The 23,142-nt window shown below is 39.7% G+C and overlaps 1 protein-coding gene across 5 annotated transcripts in view; it reads right to left on the bottom strand.

Annotated features, from left to right (window-relative positions):
• Positions 1-23,142, bottom strand: part of CCDC170 (coiled-coil domain containing 170) — a 97,314-nt gene that overhangs the window by 28,937 nt on the left and 45,235 nt on the right. For 4 of the 5 annotated variants that reach the window (XM_027551860.1, XM_027551861.1, XM_027551864.1 and 1 more), the window contains one exon: positions 7,293-7,610. The exons of the other annotated variant lie outside the window; for it this stretch is intronic. In XM_027551860.1, coding sequence (XP_027407661.1) covers positions 7,293-7,610 — 318 coding nt within the window. The remainder of the gene's footprint in view (positions 1-7,292; positions 7,611-23,142) is intronic. 5 annotated transcript variants of the gene reach the window in all.

The following is a 23,142-nucleotide window of genomic DNA, read 5'->3' as shown; positions in this document are numbered from 1 at the left end:
TGGCACATGTTTCTGTGCCACTGAAAATGTGGTTTCATATTGGACTCTAAGTAGAAAGTAAGTCTTTCTACCTGAAGGTTCTTTGATGCTTCTATCCCATAGTTGACATGGCAAAGAGAATGAAGCCAAAAAGAAAACAAATGCAGAAAATCTCAGTTGGAAAGATGGGAAACTTGTGATCGCTCAGCCACAGTCAGCATGCTGCACACCTTACCAGAGGAGAGCCAAGTCTTCCACAGAAATCAGTAAAGACAACGAGTGAGTGCAGTAACTGACTCAGGGAGTGATAATGATCCTGAAGGAAGAGGCAGACACCTGATGTAGACCAGACTGTGGCACAGGGACTTCAGAGTCACACAGTCCTGATTTCAAGCCCTCACCCTTCCCCTGACCAGTGTGTTAACTGAAGCAAGAAATTAACCGCACTGAAACTCATACTTTGTTCTTATGAGCAGATGAGCTAAATTAATGATCATTTGATTAGCACAGAATCTCATACCCAATTGAAGTTCAACACATTGCACCCACTTTTATCATCAGTATTACTCCTCCAGTATGTGGGTTCATCCAATCCTAGTCTTTTGTCATAAGGAGTCTGAGGAGTTTTTCAGGAATTGTCCTCTATCATGTTTCTTAAGGGCTTCCCAGGTGGCTCAGTGGATAAAGAATCCACCTGCAGTACAGGAGACGCAGGTTCGATCCCTGAGTTGGGAAGATCCCCTGAAGGAGAGCATGGCAACCCACTCCAGCATTCTTGCCTGGAAAATCCCACAGACAGAGGAGCCTGGTGGGCTACAGTTCATAGGGTCACAAAGTGTCAGACATGACTGAAGTGACTGAGCACGCATGCACATATTTCTCAAACTGTTTTCAGATCATAGAAGCTGTTTTTCAACTAGAAATCTTTCTGGGAAAGAAAAAATAAGGAACAAATGTGTTGAATTGGAGGTGAGAGGGTCCCTCTTTCATCTTTATCCTGTGTGATCCTGAGAGTGATCCACGGAAACTATAATTCAGCAGAGTATGACTTTTACAAACACCAGTGTGGCTGACCTGGGCAGAATCTCCCCAGCCATCCTGCAAAGATTCTGGTGTCCAGAGGGCAGCAAATAACTGTGAACTTCCCAATATTCTATGCACCATAGAACTTTGCTTCGTATGCTTACCTAGATCTCCATGCATATGACACCACCAGGTCTTTTTAAAGTTAAATTTACATATTTTAATTCAAATTAGTTAATATTCCAATCTGACTCAGTTCTTGGGAACATCAAACGCCAGTGACCAGGTGAATGTTTCCCATCAAAACTGCAAAATTGTGTTGTGCTTTTCACACCGACAAATCTAAAGAATCAGTAAGACTTTTTTCCTTTTTTTTTTCCCTCTCCTTTTTCTTAGTATAATCTGTTAACATATCCCTGATACTCTGTGGGACAAAATGTGCTAGGAATTTCAACACTAGAGATGTGGGACTTCCCTGGTCATCCAGAAGCTAAGACTCTGAGCTCCCAATGCAGGGGACCCAGGTTCCATCCCTGGTCAGGGAGCTAGATCCCACATGCTGCAACTGAAGATGCCTCATGCAGCAACTAAGACCCAGCACAGCATATAAATGTTTTAAAAAGTGTTGCCTACTGATGTTGTTCTGATTAAACCCTTAATTTCTATTTCTGTAAAAAACAAACCACTAGAGATGCCTGGAATGGGCAGGGAAGGAGGGTGGCTTGTACTAAAGAATATATATCAATGGACATGAGTTTGAGCAAGCTCTGGGAGATGATGAAGGACAGGAAAGCCTGGAGTGCTGCAGTCCATGGGGTCGCAAAGAGTCAGACACAACTGAGCAACTGAAAAACAACATCGCAATTTTTAAAAACAAAAAAAAGGCACTGAAATAAACTATAATACTCCAAAACCAAGCAGCTTGGATTCTGGAAGTGAAATAATAATGCCCTAAGGAACTAATTTACTTTCCAAGGACAAGGAGTTGTTGATTTCACCCGAGAGGCACTTCTGCTCTAAGATTAAATCCAATGGAAGCACAAGAGCTCTAAGCTGAAGAAAAAGCCACTTGGGTCACTTAAGGACCAGTGCCTTCTGGACAGAAACAACTCTTCTCTGATTATTCAAGCTAGATTTTCACTTAAGAAATATATAAAATGAGCTACCAGGAACCAATCAAATTATCCTTCCTTCTTGTCATATGTATGGCCAACACTATTGACTGGGCTGACCCTACACCACCACCAATGTGTATGTCAACTTCTGTTATGGTTTGAATTGGGTCCCCTCAAAAGAGTTGTGATGAAGTCCCCTGGTGCTTCAGAATATGACCTTATTAGAATCTTTACAGAGATAAGTTAAAATGAGGTAATGAGGATGGGTCCTAATCCAATATGACTGGTGTCCTTATTAAAAGGGGAATTTTGGACAAAGAGACACACACAAGTGGAGGGAAAATTATATGAAGACCCAGAATGTGATCCATAAACCAAAGAATGTCTGAGGCTATCAGAAGCTAGGTGATAGGTTTGAAACAGATTTTCCCTCTAGGCACTCAGAAGACACCAATCCTACAAACACTTTGACTTTGGACTTCAAGCCTCCATTGCAAGACAACAAATTTTTGTTGTCTAAGCCACCTTAGGTAGTGGTACTTCGTCACGGCCATTCTAGGAAATTAATACACTTCAGAGGCTGGGAGAGCTGAAACCTCTATCCTTGGACTTGCCCAGATGCCCTTGGAGCCAGGAGTGACTATGTAACATAATACTGGATGATGAAATGTCAGTGCAAGCGTATCTGAAGCTTCTGGGTAAATGTTTGGTTTAGAATATTGGAGGATTAAGAACAGAGCAGAGTTAAGAGATCAGAAAGGGGGAGTAGGGGAGTTGTAGAAATATCTCAGGTTGTTTATGGTATCACATTGAGTCCCCAGAGCTCTCACACTGGACTAAAAAAACTCCACTGGAGGAAATATAGCCTTGTGTGCTCTAAAGCAGAACAGAAGAAATGCCTAGAAAAATGTTTGTGAGCCTGTACTAATTTGTTTGCAATTAAGGAGGCAACGTGGGACTCACTCATGGTCAATTCTCAGCCAGATAATTATCCAGCTAGGAAATATCTAGAAGTTCAAAACAAATAAACAAATGCTCGCCTCAATACTCTGAAATCTGAAAATATCATAGTTTCCTGTCATTGTGCAAGAAATCATTATTTCAAAAACACCTGTTACAAGTAAGCCGAAATTTCAAGGCTACATAACTGAAATACTCATTTAGAATTCCTGGGAACTCCACAGTAGAACATTCCTCTAAGAGAGAGGTTTTCAATTAGGGGCAGTTTCACTTCTCAGGGTCATTTGGCAATGTCTAGAGACACCACGGGGCTTCCCCGGTGGCTCAGACGATAAAGAATCTGCCTGCAAAGCAGGAGATCTAGGTTTGATCCCTGGGTCAGGAAGATCCCCTGGAGAAGGGAATGGCAACCCACTCCAGTGTTCTTGCCTGGAGAATCCCATGGACGGAGAGCCTAGTGGGCTACAGTCCATAGGGTCGAAAAGAGTCAGACACAGTTGAGTCATTAACACTACAGAAATCACTAGGGCTTCCCAGGTGGCTCTAGTGGTAAAGAAGCCACCTGATAATGAAGGAGACATGAGAGACTCAGGTTTGACCCCTGAGCTGGGAAGATCCCCTGGAGGAGGGCATGGCAACCCACTCCAATATTCTCGTCTGGAGAATCCCATGGACAGAGGAACCTGGTGAGCTACAGTCCATAGGATTGCAGAGTCGGATACAACTGAAGCGACTGAGCACGCACGCACAGAGACACCACTGGTTGTCACCAATCAGGGAGAAGAGGCGGTACTATCAGTATCTAGTGGGTAGAAGCTGGAGAGGTTGCTAAACATCCAACAAGGCACAGAACCGCTTTTACAACAAAGGATATTCCAGCCCCACATGTCAACAGCTGAGAAATCCTGCTCTAAAGTATAGTAAAGTACTTAAAAAGAAAATTAGGTTTTGCTATAATCAGAAGAGCATGGAACAAGTAGAAAGCACTTACTGAAAAACGTGTGGGTGGTGTCCTGAGTTCTACCTAGAATTGCAAATCCAGGAGAGTGAAAATGAATAGCAAAGAGGTAAACAAGAAAAGCAACGTTCAGTGAGTCGGAGTCACGGTGAAGGGGAGGATTTGCCAGGCCCAGGGCACATGGGTGTTACTCAGCTGGGGACTGTGTGTTTACCCCCGACAGCTGGCAGGGGATGCACCCTCTGCAGCAGATTCATCAATCTGTAAAGCTCCCATTCTTCACAAACAGTTCTAAGACAATATATAAAATCCGTTTTCTCCTGATTTTACTTGACAATGAGTCACACAAGATGCTAGCTACAGGCTTGATTTCGGGCTTTTAAAGAGTGAGGGCAGCTATTGAAAAAAAATTACAGGCTAGGAATGGCAGACAAAGGCACTAAAAAGGCTCTGACTCATTCTCATTTTTACGAGGAGAGGGGGAGGGCATAGCCAGCTTAACCAATTTACATCATTTTGCTTTAGAAAATAAACATATACATCATGCTGACAACTTTATGCCATGTTTCACATGCTGGAATTAAAATAGTTTGAGGAAAACATTTGGAAAAATAGAAGAGGGAAGCAATAAAATGTAATGGCAAAGATCCATTGGCTATTGAAGTACGTCTATTACTATTCAAGGTAACTCACTTAATGAAGCTTTTCTCAGTCCTTTTCTGAGTCCTGTAAACTCAGTCCTGGGTTTCTCCTCCAACCCAGGACCTATATGTGTACTGAATCACAAGATAGACTGAGTGACCATCAGAGACCCACGTATGTTACCTTCGAATTAGCCACTCAATCGTGACCGACTCTTTGTGACCTCATGGGCTCTAGCCCACCAGGCTCCTCTGTCCATGGGATTCTCCAGGCAAGAATACTGGAGTGGGTTGCCATTTTCTTCTCAAGGGGATCTTCCCGACCCAGGGACTGCACCCGGGTCTCCTGCATTGCAGGCGGATTCTTTACTGTCTGAGTTACCAGGGAAGCCCCACACATGTTATGGGATGAACATTTTCTATCCACAAAGAGAATGCTACACTTGGACAAAGGAGTCACTGGAGCTGCTGCTGGAGCACAAGTGAATTTTGCAGAGTTTTCAAAGGGAATTTAAATTGTCTTAGCGTTAAAGGAAATTTACAAAGGTAACCCTGAGCTGTGTGTTAGTGTTCACTCTGAGTTTTTGAGGAACGTTAAAAGATAAAAAAGTTCATTTTCTCCTTTTGAGCAAAGAATGAACTCAGGAGAAGAAACAGTTCCTAATGGAATTAAAGGATTATATTAATGAATATCATAGAATTTGGATGTTATTTAGTTAAAACCCTCATTAAGTAGGACTTTAAAATCTGGATTTAATGACAATTTAAATAGAATCTGGGCTGAACTTGACATGGCTAAGCAAAGCTTTATGGGAAAGGAGAACTGTTAATAATAGAAATAAGATAACAAAATTAAGCAAGCTTCAGTCATATGTGTGATGTAAACCACTTTTAAATCCACTTGTTAAACAGGTCCCCTAAGAGACTGTTTCAGGTATATCAGGAAAAGAAGAGAAGGAGAGAGGAGGTGAGACAGGAGGCAGGACCAGGGCACCAATAGTTAATACTTATCATTGCTATTGGCCAGACAGTGTGTTAAAGACTTCATAATAAATTTTTTTTTAATTTAAGGTTTACAACAAACAATAACCTTAAGAGGCAGATCCAGTTACAGGCCTAGCAACTCTTATCTGCAATTCCAAAATCCCAAAGGATCTGAAAGCTGACGGTTTTTGTTTTTTTTTTCCAAAACTCATTGGCTGGCAAAGCTTGACCTGACGGGATCTGGCAACAAACCCTGACCTGAAGTGGCCGCGGCTCTTCACAGTCCTGGTGGATCCCACGAAGCCGAGCTGCTTGTAGCTTTCGCCGAAGAAGATGAACGTGGTTGATTACAGAATGCTAACCAGAACCCACTGAGGAGCAGCGTGTCAAGGTCCTTTCTCCACTACCTTCCTGGGGACTATGTGACCTTTCTAAATGCTGAAAAATTCTGAATTCAAAAACTGCAGCAGAAAAATGGTACAGATGAATCTGTCTGCAGCACAGGAACAGTGACACAAATGTAGAAAACAGACAGATGGACGCAGGGTGAGAAGGGGAGGGTGGGATGAACTAAGAGAGTACACTGACATATACTTTGTTGTTGTTCAGTCCCTAAGTCATGTCTGACTCTGTGACCCCATGGACTGCAGCACGCCAGGCTTCCCTGTCCTTCACTATCTCCCGGAGCCTGCTCAAACTCATAGCCGCTGAGTCGGTAATGCCATCCAGCCATCTCATCCTCTGATGTCCCCTTCTCCTCCTACCCTCAATCTTTCCCAGTATACACACTATCATGTGTAAAATAGATAGCTAGTGGAAAGCTGCTGTATAGCACAGGGAACTCAGCTCAGTGTTCTCTGATGACAGAGGGCTGGGATGGGGGTGAGGTGGGAGGGAGGTCCAAGAGGGAGGGGATATATCTATACATATGGCTGATGCACGCAGTCATATAGCAGAAACTAACACAACACTGTAAAGCAATTACACTCCAATTAAAATAAGAAAAGAAAAAAGCCCACAGCAGGCCTCAAGGGTTTCAGATAGGGGTGTGGACCCTGGACTGTCCCTCTACGGTAGGCCAGGGGAAAAAAAAATCTCAGAGGGCTGTCCTCGCAAGAACCTCACATCTGGAGCAAGTGAGCATGCAGTAGAGACAAGATTCAGCATGGGTAGCTCTGCGTGCAGAACCCGCATCATTCACAGCGAGATGTGACTTCAAAAATATAATATATAATTGAAAGTAGGATTCTTTACCACTGAGCCACCTGGGAATCCCTGAAAGTAGTACAACCACATTTAAATGCTACTTTTAACTAACTTGGGCTTCCCTGGTGGCTCAGATGATAAAGAATCTGCCTGCAATGCAGGAGACCCAGGTTTGATCCCTGGGCTAGGAAGGTCCTCCGGAGAAGGGAATGGCAATCCACTCCAGTATTCTTGCCTGGAGAATTCCACAGACCAAGGAGCCTGGCGGGCTAGGGTCCACAGTGTTGTAAAGAGTTGGACACGACTGAGTGACTGATGCTTTGGGAAGAAACACTTTGACTAATTCAGACAACTCACTCACTGAATATGCTAACTGAAGGAGCTGACTGTCCTTAAGAAGCTTGTAAGCCCCCAACCCCCACTCACCTGTTTCCCGCTCTCTTCCTGGCTGCCCATTTCTCGAATCCTCTCCAGAATGGCATCCTCCGAGGGCCTAAGTGTGCCCGAGCTGCCCCTCAGGAGGGCTGCTATCTTCTCCCTAAATGAGGAGAGCTCGGTCTGGGAGGCTGCAGTTGCCTCCAGACTGGCCTTCAGACTCTTCTCCAGCTCCAAAGAGCTCCTCTTCAAGAGGCTCAGCTCCTGCTTTGAGGCATCCCAGACCCGCTGACCAGCAAGCAGCCTTTCTTGGAAGACCTTAACTTCCCTTTCAAGAGCTTCTTTGGCCTCCATGGCACCGAGCAAGTCCTAAAATAATTATGGAAAGTGAAGACAATAGCATTAGTAGCCAACGAGGGGAGGCTGCATTTGCTTCTCATTTATCGTGCTTACTGATGACTTCAAGGAGTTAGGGTTAAATGCTCATTCCATTCTTCATTCTAGGTGCCCTATCCTCTCTTCATAAAGACATTAAAGCTATGTTAGGTGAATTTAAGTGTCTGAAAAAGAGAAGGGATATAAAATCAGGGCTAGAGAACCAAAGTGTGGACAGTTTGGGGAAGGAAAATGTGGGACAAACTGAGAGTAGCATGGAAACATACACACTATTGTGAAATAGAGAGCCAGTGGGAAGGTGCTGTATGACTCAGGGAGCTCAAACCGGGGCTCTGTGACAACCCAGAAAGGCGGGATAGGGTAGAAGGTGGGAGGAAGGCTCAAGAGGGAAGGGGCATATGTATACCTGTGGTGATTCATGTTGATATATGGCAGAAACCAACATGATATTGTACAGCAATTATCCTTCAATTAACAATAAATACATTTGTTTAAAAGTAAGTGGAAAAAAATAAGGCCTAGGGATGAAAAAAAGGAAACTGACATATAGGACTTTTCTATAGGGACCTCTGGAGAGATTTAATGAAAATACATCACTGGCTAACACACTAGTAGATTCGATCCATAGGTAGAATATGTTTACAGGGCTATGTGTTCTCAAGCTTGGTATAGATGGAAATTGATGTTGAGGAAACAGTCAACTCTCAGAGTCCTAATTAGCCACTAAAAATTATTTGAATGAAGATAAATAACAGAGTAGAATTATCATAAAACATCATTGTATAAAAGAGAGTAAGATCTTTTTTCCAATATTCATTGACTGTGTATCTCCCTCGGAGAAGGCAATGGCAACCCACTCCAGTACTCTTGCCAGGAAAATCCCATGGATGGAGGAGCCTGGTGGGCTACAGTCCATGGGGTCATTAGGAGTCAGACATGACTAAGCGACTTCACTTTCACTTTTCACTTTCATGCATTGGAGAAGGAAATGGCAACCCACTCCAGTGTTCTTGCCTGGAGAATCCCAGGGACGGGGGAGCCTGGTGGGCTGCTGTCTATGGGGTCGCACAGAGTCAGACACGACTGAAGCGACTTAGCAGCAGCAGTGTATCTCCCTGTCTGATAAAGACAATACTGATACTGGTAGGCCCTGAAGAAAGGAAATAGGAAGGAGTAGTCAATTTTGGGGTGGGAGGATTAAAAATGGAGAGAGAGAACCATACTGAGAAGAATAACTTTAAAGAATATGTATGCTTAGGTTTGTAAAAATAAAGGGCACCAAGAAAGTTACCAGTGTACCTACTTCTATTTCCTATATCTAGAATGGTCCAAAGAGACATCAAAAGGATATCTTTAAAATTCATTAAAAAAAAAAAAGTTTGTTGACATCAAGTTCCAAATTAAATTAATTCACATCAAAAAAGATTATGGAAATTAGTTCATGAAATGCTTTGCTGTTCTGGCTCCTGGTGACTGTTCCATTTCTCCACTCCCTTTCCAACCCAGTTCTTTTTGCAGAGAAGCCCCATTACCACCGTGAATTAAATAGTATGAAGAGTCAAGGACACTTTATCACAAATACAATACTTTAAGAATTTACAATACTTTAATACTTCACAGATTTATTTTTAGATAGTAATACAATATCTGTTCAGTTAGACTAACATTCTAATCTAGCATCAGCACTGGTGACAATAAATTGGAATTTATCATCCTGTATTAACTTAGAAATTGCAATCTGATGTGTGGTTAGAAAACTGAGTCCTGGGGCCTTGCCCAGTGGCCCAATGGCTAAGACTCCGAACTCCCAGTGCAGGGGGCCAGGGTGCAATCCCTGGTGAGTGAACCAGATTCCGCAGACCACAACTAAAGATCCCGCATGCTGCAACTCAGCCTTGGTGCAGCCAAATAAATTTTTTTTTTAAAAAAGAAAGAAAACTGAGGTCCTAAATTTGATGACACAGTGGATGAAAGTTAATCCTAATCCCCTCAGAGTCCTAAAACCCAGTAGAAAATTATATATCAACTTTTACATCGAAAGAAAGTCTAATGCAAAAGAGGAGCCTTTCCATGACCAATGGAGAGATACTTTTAACCAAGAATTTACAAAAGTTCCTACAAATACACAGAAAATATATCCGACACTTGAGTACTATAGACGTACTGTCAGTTTGGAATAAACTAATCAATTGGCAGCTTACACCAAGAGACCAATAAACACAATTAAAATATTTCAGCTATGAGAAATTTTTTCCACTCTGATATCAGACTGTTGTCTCACTGCCTTAGAGACCATGGCCAAAACAGTTCTCTTTAACAAATCTGGAACACTAATGCTTATGTCTAATTTGGCAAAACTAATACAATTATGTAAAGTTTAAAAATAAAATAAAATTTTTTAAAAAAATCAGAAAATTCCTTCATGGTCATAGAATATAGTGGCACATGGCAGCAGCTCAGATTTTTTTTTTTTCTGGACACATTTCAGCCCAGTTAACTATATACTGTTTCTCATATGAAATGCAGGAATGTGGGAGCCAGCGACCAGGCCTCAGGGACCTACTCCTCCAGCGCTCTGATTAAGTGCTTCAGAATTCAGGGGGCACAGGGCTGAATGGCTGGAAACAGATGGCCTCGGACAGCAAATGCAATTACTGATAGAGCTTTAAGCAGGAGACAGCAGCTGGAGTGGGTCTGGTTGCATGGCTACCTCAAGGATGCACTGAAGTAATGTGACATTGGTGTCACCGGCCGGCATCCGGGAATGCTGTCAGACCGCACTGACTCACAGAACAAGAAACAACTAGCCCCCTCGGAGCAAAATCAGGACAGACTTCCAAGAGGGAACTGCATGGGCAAATGAGGACAAGCGCTATGGAAATAGTGATGGGAATCACTTAAACAAAAATTTTTTCCTAATTTATTTACTTTTGGTTGAAGGATAATTGCTTTACAATATTGTATTGGTTTCTGCCATACATCAACATGAATCAGCCATAGGTGTACATATGTCCCCTCCTTTTAGAGTCTCCCGCCCATCTCCTACCCCAACCTACCCCTCTAGGTTGTCACAGACCCCTAGTTTGAGTCCCCTGAGTCATACAGCACATTCCCATTGGCTATCTATTTTACGTATGTTAGTGTATATGTAACAAATCTTTAGCTTCAGATCTAGTAATGCAACCAATGTATAATGATCCTTTCATGACTACTTGTAGCAAAAACATTTATAAATCATATGATCAAGGCATTTATTTTAACTTCCCAATTAAATGCATGAAATAATGAAATGATTCAAAGGTTTGTGTTTTTAAAATATATTAATTCCTATTATGATATTTCTAACCATCCTATGGCTTTGGATATGTCTGAGATCAAACTGCCTCTCAGAACTAAAATGACTGATTATCATCAGGGTAGAGAACCTCTGGCTTGAGCTTAATTCATCCAACCCTAGACAATTTTCATAAAACTAAAAATTAGTTGGTTATTTCTACCTACTGCAGTTAATACTAACAAACAAACTCAGAAATTCCCCCAAACATGCCTCTCATGCATTGCTGGTGATAGTGTGAATAGGTATAATTTTGGCATAAATACCTAAAAAATGTAATATGCACAATATCCTTTGGTCCTGTAGTTCCATGATCTGTTAGAGAAGAAGCTATAGGGTAACATTTTACTTCAAAATGAGGAAGGCCTTTCCTAAATCTGAGCTGTCCCAGTGGCATCATCAACCTTGGAAAATAACAAGAATTCAGTTTAAATTTGAAATTCTCATTATTGACAAACTCAAGTTAACAATGAATTAAACTGTCCATGAGGCCAGTGTGTTCCTGGGCTTCACTTCGGTACTGCAAAACACTCTGCCCTGAACTGGTCAGACTGTGCCTGGAGGACCATGGACAGTTCCCAGCTGAAATGTAAAGGGGGACATTGTCAAAATGGATTGGGTTCTGCCTCACATGCTAGGATTAGATCCATAATAAAAATATTTACATAACCATGTTATTTTTAACTCTGTTTCAATTTATTGTAAACGTGTTGAATGAACCTAAAGACAAAGCACTGAAGACTTATAGTTACAGAACAGAATGTAAGTATTATATAACTTGACAAGGTAAATATAATGATATAATAAAAACTGTGAAATGAATAAGGGGAGAAAAAAGTAGGAGGCATTACATTCATCTTATTTCATAGCAGAACATCCAAAAAAGTACTATTTCAGGTTGTCAGGTATAGTATTGCTTTAAAGTCTTAATGGTAATATTAGAAGTTAAAATGAGAGTGTCAACTGTGGCTAGAAGTGGAAGGAGAGATGATTCTTAATTTTATTTTGGGGTCTTATGAACATTTTAAATTTTTTATAATATGAGCAGATATTATTTTAGTGTTCATTTACATTTTAATGCCTCACCATTTTAGAATCTTCCCTCTAGCTTATTAGCACCAGGTTGCAGACCCATCCACCATCCCATTGGCATCAGGACTGGGACGTCTCAGGCCAAGTAGCTAGCTGCACAGGGATATAGCACCACCAGTAGGCTAGCTGCCTTACGACCCTGTGATTCCCTAACCCACCCATCAGAGTGCCCAGGACCACCCCCCACCCCCAGTGCACCTCACTAGCCCTGGGACCCCTGGGACCTTACTTGGCTGCAGGAACCAGCCCCACTCACCAGCAGACAGGCACCAGACCCAGGACCACTGTAACCCAGGAGTCTGCCATAGCAGGACCCGGCCCCCCACATGAAGGAGCCAACACCAGCTCTGGGACACCTTGCATCACTTGGCCAGCTCAAATTCCTAGAAACACACAATCTTCCCAGACTGGGTAAGGAAGAAATAGAAAATATGAACAGACTAAACACCAGTAATAAAATTGAATCAGTAATTTTAAAACTTCTCATAAACAAAAATTAAGGATCAGATGGCTTCATAGGTGAATTCTACCAAACATTTAGAGAAGAGTTAACATCTATCCTTCTCAAATTCTTTCAAAAAAAAAAATATTGCAAAGGAAGGAACACATCCAAACTTGTTTTCAAGGCCAGCATTATCCTGATACCAAAACCAGACAAAAACATCACTAAAAAGAAAATCACAAGCCAGTATTACTGATAAACATACATGTAAAAAAACCTCAACAAAATACTAGCAAAATCAATTTTAACAATACATTAAGAAGATCATACATTATGATCAATTGGGATTTATCCCATGGATGCAAGAATGATTTAATGTGATACAGTACATTAATAAGTTGAAAAATAAATATCATATAATTATCTCAATACATGCAAAAAAGATTTTGACAGAATTCAACACCCACTTAAGATAAAAACTCTCCAGAAAGTGGGCATAGATGAAACATACCTCAATGTAAAGAAGGCCATATATGTCAGCTAACATCCTATTCAATGGTGAAAATGTGAAAGCATTTCTTCTAAGTTTAGGAACAGATAAAGGTGCTCACTCTAGTTACTTTTTCTCAATGTAGTACTGGAGATCTTAGCCACAGCAATCAGACAAGAAAAAGATATAAAAAAAATCTAAAGTGGAAATAAACAGGTAAAACTATCATGTTTGCAGATGACATAATACTAATACATAGAAAATTCTAAAGATGTCACCAAAAAACTACTGGGACTCATTAATGAGTTCAGGAAAGTTGCAGGATAGAAAATTAATATGAAAAATCTGTTACATTTCTACACACTAACAACTATCAGGAAGAGAAATCAAGAAAACTATCTCGTTTACAATTGGCTCAGAAAGAATAAATACCTAGACATAAATCTAAGGAGGTAAAAGACCTGTATTCAGAAGACTATAACACACTGGTGAAGAAACCAAAGGTAATAGAAACAGATAGAAAAATATACCATGCTCATGGATTGAAATAATTAAAACAACCATACCACCCAAGGCAATCTACAAATTCAATGCAATTTCTATCAAAGTACCAAAGGTATTTTTCACAGAGCTAGAACAAATGATTCTAAAATTTGTAGGGGAATACAGAAGACCTCAGACAGTCACAACAATCCTGAGAAAAAAGAACAAAGCTGGAGGTATCATGCTCCCTGATTTCAAAGTATTACTGCAAAGTGACAGTAATCAAAAACGTATGGTACTGGCACAAAACAGATACATGGATCAATAGAATAAAATAGAGACCCCAGAAATAAACTCACGTTTATATGGGAAATTAATCTACAACAAAGGGAGGAAAGAATATAATGTGGGGAAAACACAGCCTCTTGTAATAAATGTTGCTGGGTAAAGTGCACATCTACGTGCAAAAGAATCAAACTGGAGTACTTCCTCAAACCCCGAACAAGAATAAATTCAAAATGGATTAAAGACTTAAATGTCTTTAATCTGAAGACATGAAACCACATGTCTTCATGTCGTTTCTGAAGATCTGAAACCACAAAACTTCTAGAAGAAAATATAGGCAGTATGCTCTTTGACATTAGTCTTAGTAATATTTTTTGAACCTGTCTCCTTAGGCAAAGGAAACAAACTCAAAAATAAATAAATGGAATCTCCATACTGTTCTCCATAATGGCTGTATCAGTTTACATTCCCACCAACAGTGTAGGAGGGTTCCCTTTTCTCCACATCCTCCTTATTATTTACTGTTTGTAGATTTTTTTGTTTTTTGATGACAGCCACTCTAACTGGTGTGAGGTGATACCTCATTGTAGTTTTGATTTGCATTTCTCTAATAATTAGTGATGCTGAGCATCTTTTCATGTGTTTTTTGGCCATCTGTATGTCTTTTTTGGAGAAATATCTGTTCAGACCTTCTAAGAAAAATGATATTGATGAACCTACTTGCAGAGAAGAAATGGAGCTCCAAGGATGGAGAGAATGGACCTGTGGACACAGTGGGAGAGGGCAAGAGTGGAAGGAATGGAGAAAGTAGCATTGACACATGTATACTATCAAGTGTAAGATGGACAGCTGGTGAGAAGTTGCTATGCAGAGCAGGGAGCCCAGTCTGATGCTCCGTATGACCTAGAGGGATGGGATGGCAGGAGGGAAGGGAGGCTAGGGAGGGAGAGAATGTATATGTAACTACGGCTGGTTTGTGTTGTTGTATGGCAGAAACCAACAACGTAAAAACATGTTTTTAATATAAATAAATAAATGGGATTACATGAAACTAAAAAGCTGTTGCACAGCAAACTATCAACAAAATGAAAATGCAGCCTAGTGAACGGAAGATATTTGCAAACAATAAATCTTATGGCAGGTTAATATCCAAAATACCCAAAGAACTGATATGACTCAACATCAGGGAAAAAAAAAACTCAGATTGAAAAATGGACAGAGAATTTGAATAGATATTCTTCCCAAGGGACAGACAGATGACCAACAGACACACGAAAATATGCTCAACATCATTAATCATCAGAAAAATGAAAATCAAAATCACAAAGAGATATTATCTCACACCTGTCAGCACAGTTGTTATCAATGAACAACAAAGAGCAACAAATGGTGAGGACGTGAAGTAAAGGAAACCCTTGGTCAAGGTTGGTGGAATGTAAACTGGTGCAGCTGCTGTGGAAAGCAGTATAGAGATGCCTTAAAATTTTTAAATTGAACAACCATATGGCCTAGCAATTCTACTCCTGGATATTTATCCAAAGAAAATTAAAATACTAATTATAAAAGATATGTGCACCCCTATATTCTTTGCAGCATTTTTTATAATATGGAAGCAACCTGAGAGCCTACATATAGATGAATAGATAAAAGAAAAAGATATATAAACAAAGAGATATACATATATACACGCATATACATACAACTCAGGTATAAAAAAATGAAATTTTGCCATTTGCAACAACATGGTTGGACCTATGGGGTATTATTCTGAGTGAAATAAGTCAGACAGAGAAAGACAAATAGTTTATGATTTCACTTATATGTGCAATCTGAAAAACAGAACAAATGAACAACCATAATGAAACAGAGTCAGAGATACAAAGAACAAGCAGGTGGTTGCCAAGGGTAAGTGGATGAGGGAAGGAAAAAAGTAGGTAAGGGAGATTAAGAGGTAGAGACTTCCAGTTGCAAAATAAATGAATCATAGGTACGAAATATACAGTGTGGGGAATACAGTCAATAATTAAGTAATATATTAGAGAAGGAAATGGAAACCCACTCCAGTATTCTTGCCTGGGGAGTCCCATGGACAGAGAAGCCTAGCAGGCTACAGTCTATGGGGTTGCAAGAAGCAGGCATGACTGAGCGACTAAGCACAGGTAATATATCTTTTCATCGTGATAGTAACTAGACTTATCCTGATGATTATTTTGAAATGTATAGGAATACCAAATCACTAGGTTGCATAACGGGAACTAACATAGTGTTGTAGGACAAATATATCTCAAAAACAAACAAATGAAGTCGTAGAAAAGGAGATCAGATTTGTGGTTACCAGGGGTGGGACACAGGGGAAGGGGAAATTGGAGGAAGGCATTCAAAAGGTACAAACTTCCACTTAAAACATAACCAGGTATTAGGAATGCAATGGACAACATGATAAGCACAAATGACACTGCTGTATGTAACACATAACAGTTGCTAGGAGAAAATCCTGAGAGTTCTCATCACAAGGAAAAAGCCTTTTTCTATTTAATTTTGTTTATTAAAGAAATAGAATTCTTCTATTTCTTTAATAGGATGATGAATGTTCACTAAAGTTACTGTATAATTGTTTCATGATGTAAGTCATACCATTATGCTATACATCTTAAACGTATACAGTGCCATATATCAATTATATCTCAATAAAACTGAGAGAAAAAAGATAGAGCCAGGATGACAACATGAATTACAGGGATTCTGATCCTGACTTGCTACAATGAAGAAGTGTCAAACAGTTAGAACTTCACAGAGAAGGTGGACCCCCTTGTATAGAAATGAGTTCCCTGACTCTTAAGGAGCTCAAGGGAAGGCTGGATGCTAACTATAGAGGGACACCTTAAAGATGATTCTTATTTCACATAGAGAGTTAGATAAGCTAGATTCTAAAAGGTCTTAAGGTCACTTCCAACACTGTGATTCTAGGACTGTAAAGAGATCTTTAATTTCTTTAGTAATTTACCTGTCTAATAATTTCTCACTTACAGGAACCCTTTCCATATGTCTGTACTCTTAAAATAACCATATGTTTATTTTAATCCCTAGATAAAAGTATTGATTAAAATAAACATACGGTTATTTATTATTATTATTATTATTCCTAATATTTAATGAGGAAAAGAAAATTAAAACACTGAGCATCAATTATATGCTGGGCTTGTCTTGAGTACCTTATGTATATTACATCATTCAATCCTAACAATAATTGTAAGAGATAGACCTTTAAATTATTTTCCAGTTTCACATACAAAGAAATTGAAGTTCAAAGAGGTAAAGTCATATGCCTTAGATCACACAGTCAAACAATTCTGGAGCCTAGAAAAAAACCCAAGAGCCTGGCCTCTTAGCCACTCGGCTCGGTGTGTCTGTCTTACCCTCTTCCTTCTTACAAACACTCTGCTGCGGGACAACACACCAAGAGAGCAGAAGGAACATCCTTCCAAACCAAGCTTGCTGACTCCAAAACCAATATGCTTTCCTAGCTTCAATTCTGGCCACTGGAGTTAAAGAAAATGTGAACAGTGTGAAGGAAAATAAGCAGTTTTAAATCCATTATGTAAGTTTAATTCCTGATTCATTGATTGAAACATCTAGTCTATAGCAAATGTACATGGCTAATATAGATAAAATGACTCCTTTTCTCAGCTTTAGATTACTTCAAGACAACAAAAAGGTGCCAAACTTCAATACTTTTTTAAATGTACTGCAATCTTTAACTGTTAAAGATTTTCAAATAAGATATCTTCCATACACATAACAAACTACCTGGGTTTTTACTTGGGAAATTTTCATAAAGTAACAAAAAATTATTAATAAAATAAGAAAAGCTGAGTTTGGTAGAAACAGCAACCCAGCCCTTCAGAAACTTCTTTCTCTGCAGTCATTCAGGACTTTACTAGTAAAGTAAGTTTCCTACCCCAAAAACAGAGCTTTAGAAAGCATTATGAAGGTTCTCTCTGAGACCATTAATGTGTCAGTAAAACCACTTGACAGTGTTTTTCAGTAGTAAATCTCTGGAGTCATAATCCCATGAATGAGCACTTTATTAAAGACCTCAAGCTTTTTATTGCCCATATTTTTTATAACTTTTATTATTTTGGCAGGAACTTGATCCCAAAGTGAATGTGTTTCACAAGTCTGAACAACATTGCATCACCGGTCATTTACAAGGGTAAAGACACTTACATAAGAAGAGGAATAAATTCTATACTTCTTAATGTGCTCTTACAACATATTGTCATTTCCTATTGCTCATCTCCAAAAATGCATTTTATAGACAAACTCAATTCTTCATAATTTTCTAGGCTTGAAAAGTTAGTAATTACTATCTATAATCAAATTAACGTCATTCATTCACTGAGGAAATTTGCACAGCTATTCATCTTTACTGTTCCCCTGACAAATAATTTTTGGCACCAGACTTGTATGTAGGAAGCAGCCGTGAATCTATATATAAAGGGGATTACTGTTAAAAGTAAGACAACATCATGACCAGGGTTCAAATCATTTGCCACTTAATAGCTGTGCATACTGAGCACAGTACATAACCTCTCTGAGCACCTAGCAAAATGACTATGCTAATGGCAAGTGACTGGCGTTGTTGTTGTTCAGTCACTCAGTCGTGTCCGACTCTATGCGACTCCATGGACTGCAGCACGCCAGGCTTCCCTGTCCAACACCATCTCCCAGAGTTTGCTCAAATTCATCGTGTTCACTGAGTTGGTAAGACCATCCAACCATCCTGTCCTCTGTCATCCCCTTCTCCTGTCTTCAATTGTTCCCAGTATCTGGGTCTTTTCTAATGAGTCAGCTCTTCACATCAGGTGGTCAAAGTGCTGGAGCTTCAACTTCAGCATCAGTCCTTCCAATGAATATTCAGGGTTGATTTCCTTTAGGATTGACTGGTTTTATCTCCTGGCAGTCCAAGGGACTCTCAAGAGTCTTCTCCAACAACACAGTTCAAAAGCATCAGTTCTTCAGTGCTCAGCCTCCTTTATGGTTCAACACTCACATCCATACATGTACTACTGGAAAAACCATACCTCTGACTAGATGAACCTTTGTCAGCAAAGTAATGTCTCTGCTTTTTAATATGCTGTCTATATTTGTCATAGCTTTTCTTCCAAGGAGTAAAAGTCTTTTAATTTCATGTCTTTTAATTTCACCATCTGCAGTGATTTTGGGGCCCAGAAAAGTAAAGTTTCTCAGTGTTTCCATTGTTTCCCCATCTACTTGCCATGAAGTGATGGGACTGGATGCCATGATCTTAGTATTTTTAATATTGAGTTTTAAGCCAGCTTTTTCACTCTCCTCTTTCACCTTCATCAACAGGCTCTTCAGTTCTTCTTCACTTTCTGCCATAAGGGTGGTGTCATCTGCATATCTGAGGTTACTGATATTTCTCCCAGCAAACTTGATTCCAGCTTGTGCTTCATCCAGCCAAGTGTTTCTCATGATGTACTCTGCATAGAAGTCAAATAAGCAAGGTGACAATATATAGCCTTGACGTACTCCTTTTCCAATTTTGAACCAGCCCGTTGTTCCATGTCCAGTTCTAACTGTTGCTTCTTGACCTGAATACAGATTTCTCAGGAGGCAGGTAAGGTGGTCTGGCATTCCCATCCCTTGCAGAATTTTCCAGTTTGTTGTGATCTACACAGTCAAGGGTTTTACCGTAGTCAATGAGGCAGAAGTAGATGTTTTTCTGGAATTCTCTTGCTTTTTCAATGATCCAACGGATGCTGGCAATTTGATCTCTGGCTCCTCTGCCTTTTCTAAATCCAGCTTGAACATCTGGAAGTTCTCACTTCATGTACTGTTGAAGCCTAGCTTGGAGAATTTTGAGCCTTACTTTGCTAGCATGTGAAATGAGTACAATTGTGCAGTAGTTTGAACATTCTTTGGCATTGCCCTTCTTTGGGATTGGAATGAAAACTGACCTTTTCCAGTCCTGTGGCCGGCCACTGCTGAGTTTTCCAAATTTCCAAGTGATTGGTAAATTGTGACTATTATACTCATGATTGCTGACAGTACTAAAGTAAAAACTCTGAGAGTCATAAATTTCACTAAGAAAGTTTACTTATAGGTAAAATACTGAAAGTGTCATTTTTAAATAATCTTATTTATATTTATTTATAAGACATATATATATATATTTATAAGACAAAGCAAATGAGTAAATATTATTATTAGGATCCAAAAGATAACTCATATAAAGTAAAAGGATATTAAGAAAACTCTAAAATATTACTTTTAATTAAAAATGTGAGAATTACACAGCACTATCCTCAATGTGATGTGGCAGCCTGGATGCGAGGGGCTTTGAAGGAGAACAGACACATGTATATGTATGGCTGAATCCCTTCACTGTTCATCTGAAACTATCACAGTATTGTTAATCAGCTATACTCCAATATCAAATAAAAAGTTCCCAAAAGTATCAGCATTAATTCATTTCTAAAAAAGCATTTCTAGCTTTATCCACTAAAAGCAATGACATCCCAATAGCAATGAGCATACCTAAAGCCTGAATCTTGGTTGCTAAGCACTCTTCCCCAGTAAAAGGAGCCAAAATTCCATAGAGAACAGGCTGATTTTAGTTCTGTGGTCTGAAAATTGTAAGTGAGCCTAAGATATCTTCTGTTTAAAAGCACAGAAGCATTGAAAGACTAAAGGAGTCAAGTTATAAGGTCACAGAGACAATCTTGCAGGGACTCCTTCTGGCCAAATATGGAGGATTTGGAAAGCCAAAAGGAGAATAATTGATTATTAATAGTAAGTAAATAAAATTCCATGTGTCCATAGATTTGAAAATAATAAGAAAGAAAATAAAAAGCTTTTCTTTAGGAAGAATGTTGACTAATAAGTAGAAGGAATGATGAAATTTGAATATTACCACTTTGCCACCCCTGATATAAATTAATCCAGGCAAGAACCAATAGATGAAAACATCACTAGGTAACTCAAGGGGAACAGAAATAAATAATCTGCCAACTCTCACCCTACAGATACCTTCAGATCAGATCAGATCAGATCAGTCACTCAGTCGTGTCCGACTCTTTGAGACCCCATGAATTGCAGCACGCCAGGCCTCCCTGTCCATCACCAACTCCCGGAGTTCACTGAGACTCACGTCCATCGAGTCAGTGATGCCATCCAGCCATCTCATCCTCTGTCGTCCCCTTCTCCTCTTGCCCCAATCCCTCCCAGCATCAGAGTCTTTTCCAATGAGTCAACTCTTCGCATGAGGTGGCCAAAGTACTGGAGTTTCAGCTTTAGCATCATTCCTTCCAAAGAAATCCCCGGGCTGATCTCCTTCAGAATGGACTGGTTGGATCTCCTTGCAGTCCAAGGGACTCTCAAGAGTCTTCTCCAACACCACAGTTCAAAAGCATCAATTCTTCGGTGCTCAGCCTTCTTCACAGTCCAACTCTCACATCCATACATGACCACAGGAAAAACCACAGCCTTGACTAGACGAACCTTTATTGGCAAAGTAATGTCTCTGCTTTTCAATATGCTATCTAGGTTGGTCATAACTTTCCTTCCAAGGAGTAAGCATCTTTTAATTTCATGGCTGCAGTCACCATCTGCAGTGATTTTGGAGCCCAGAAAAATAAAGTCTGACACTGTTTCCCCATCTATTTCCCATGAAGTGATGGGACCAGATGCCATGATCTTCGTTTTCTGAATGTTGAGCTTTAAGCCAACTTTTTCACTCTCCTCTTCACTTTCATCAAGAGGCTTTTGAGTTCCTCTTCACTTTCTGCCATAAGGGTGGTGTCATCTGCATATCTGAGGTTATTGATATTTCTCCCTGCAATCTTGATTCCAGCTTGTGTTTCTTCTAGTCCAGCATTTCTCATGATGTACTCTACATATAAGTAAATAAGCAGGGTGACAATATACAGCCTTGACGGACTCCTTTTCCTATCTGGAACCAGTCTGTTGTTCCATGTCCAGTTCTAACTCTTGCTTCCTGACTTGCATACAGGTTTCTCAAGAGGCAGGTCAGGTGGTCTGGTATTCCCATCTCTTTCAGAATTTTCCAGTTTATTGTGATCACATAGTCAAAGGCTTTGGCATAGTCAATAAAGCAGAAATAGATGTTTTTCTGGAACTCTCTTGCTTTTTCCATGATCCAGCAGATGTTGGCAATTTGATCTCTGGCTCCTCTGCCTTTTCTAAAACCAGCTTGAACATCAGGAAGTTCACGGTTCACATATTGCTGAAGCCTGGCTTGGAGAATTTTGAGCATTACTTTACTAGTGTGTGAGATGAGTGCAACTGTGTGGTAGTTTGAGCATTCTTTGGCATTGCCTTTCTTTGGGATTGGAATGAAAACTGACCTTTTCCAGTCCTGTGGCCACTGCTGAGTTTTCCAAATTTGCTGTCATATTGAGTGCAGCACTTTCATAGCATCATCTTTCAGGATTTGGAATAGCTCAACTGGAATTCTATCAACTCCACTCGCTTTGTTCATAGTGATGCTTTCTAAGGCCCACTTGAGTTCACATTCCAGGATGTCTGGCTCTAGGTCAGTGATCACACCATCCTGATTATCTGGGTCGTGAAGATCTTTTTTGTACAGTTCTTCTGTGTACTCTTGCCATCTTTTCTTAATATCTTCTGTTTCTGTTAGGTCCATACCATTTCTGTCCTTTATCAAGCCCATCTTTGCATGAAATGTTCCCTTGGTATCTCTGATTTTCTTGAAGAGATCTCTAGTCTTTCCCATTCTGTTGTTTTCCTCTATTTCTTTGCATTGATTGCTGAAGAAGGCTTTCTTATCTCTTCTTGCTATTCTTTGGAACTCTGCATTCAGATGTTTATATCTTTCCTTTTCTCCTTACTTGGCTTCAGAAAATAAAATGTACCTTTTCACCGAAGATATGGGCAATCAAACAGTTTCAGCAACAATGGAACAATCTAACACTATTTGCTTCTAATGCAATTCAATATGAAGTTTACAACTTTATCTTTGAAATATTCCTGCCAAAAAGGTTTAACCTGAATCCAATACTGCCTCTAAATCCAACTTTACCTGTATAGGGTATAGTTAAGCAAGTTAAATACATCTTGAAGAAACAATCAGGCCACCGCTTTGTACTCTGTATGAGAAGTCAATAACATCTTTTTTAATGCTATTAAAAAAAAAACTATAAAAGCCTAAAAATAACCAAAAAATGCAATGGATGAACCTAGAACGTACTGCAATTTGGGGAAAAAAACAGCTATAAAAGACATTCTTGTAGAAAATGATTACATTTGAAAGTCAATATTAGATGTTTATTATCTATTGCTGTGTAAAAAATTAGCCCAAACTTAATGGCTTAAC

This window comes from Bos indicus x Bos taurus, chromosome 9 (assembly GCF_003369695.1).
Source record: "Bos indicus x Bos taurus breed Angus x Brahman F1 hybrid chromosome 9, Bos_hybrid_MaternalHap_v2.0, whole genome shotgun sequence".
NCBI lineage: Eukaryota > Metazoa > Chordata > Mammalia > Artiodactyla > Bovidae > Bos > Bos indicus x Bos taurus.
The sequence above is the reverse complement of the archived record's forward strand: the minus strand, read 5'-3'. Positions and strand labels throughout refer to the sequence as shown.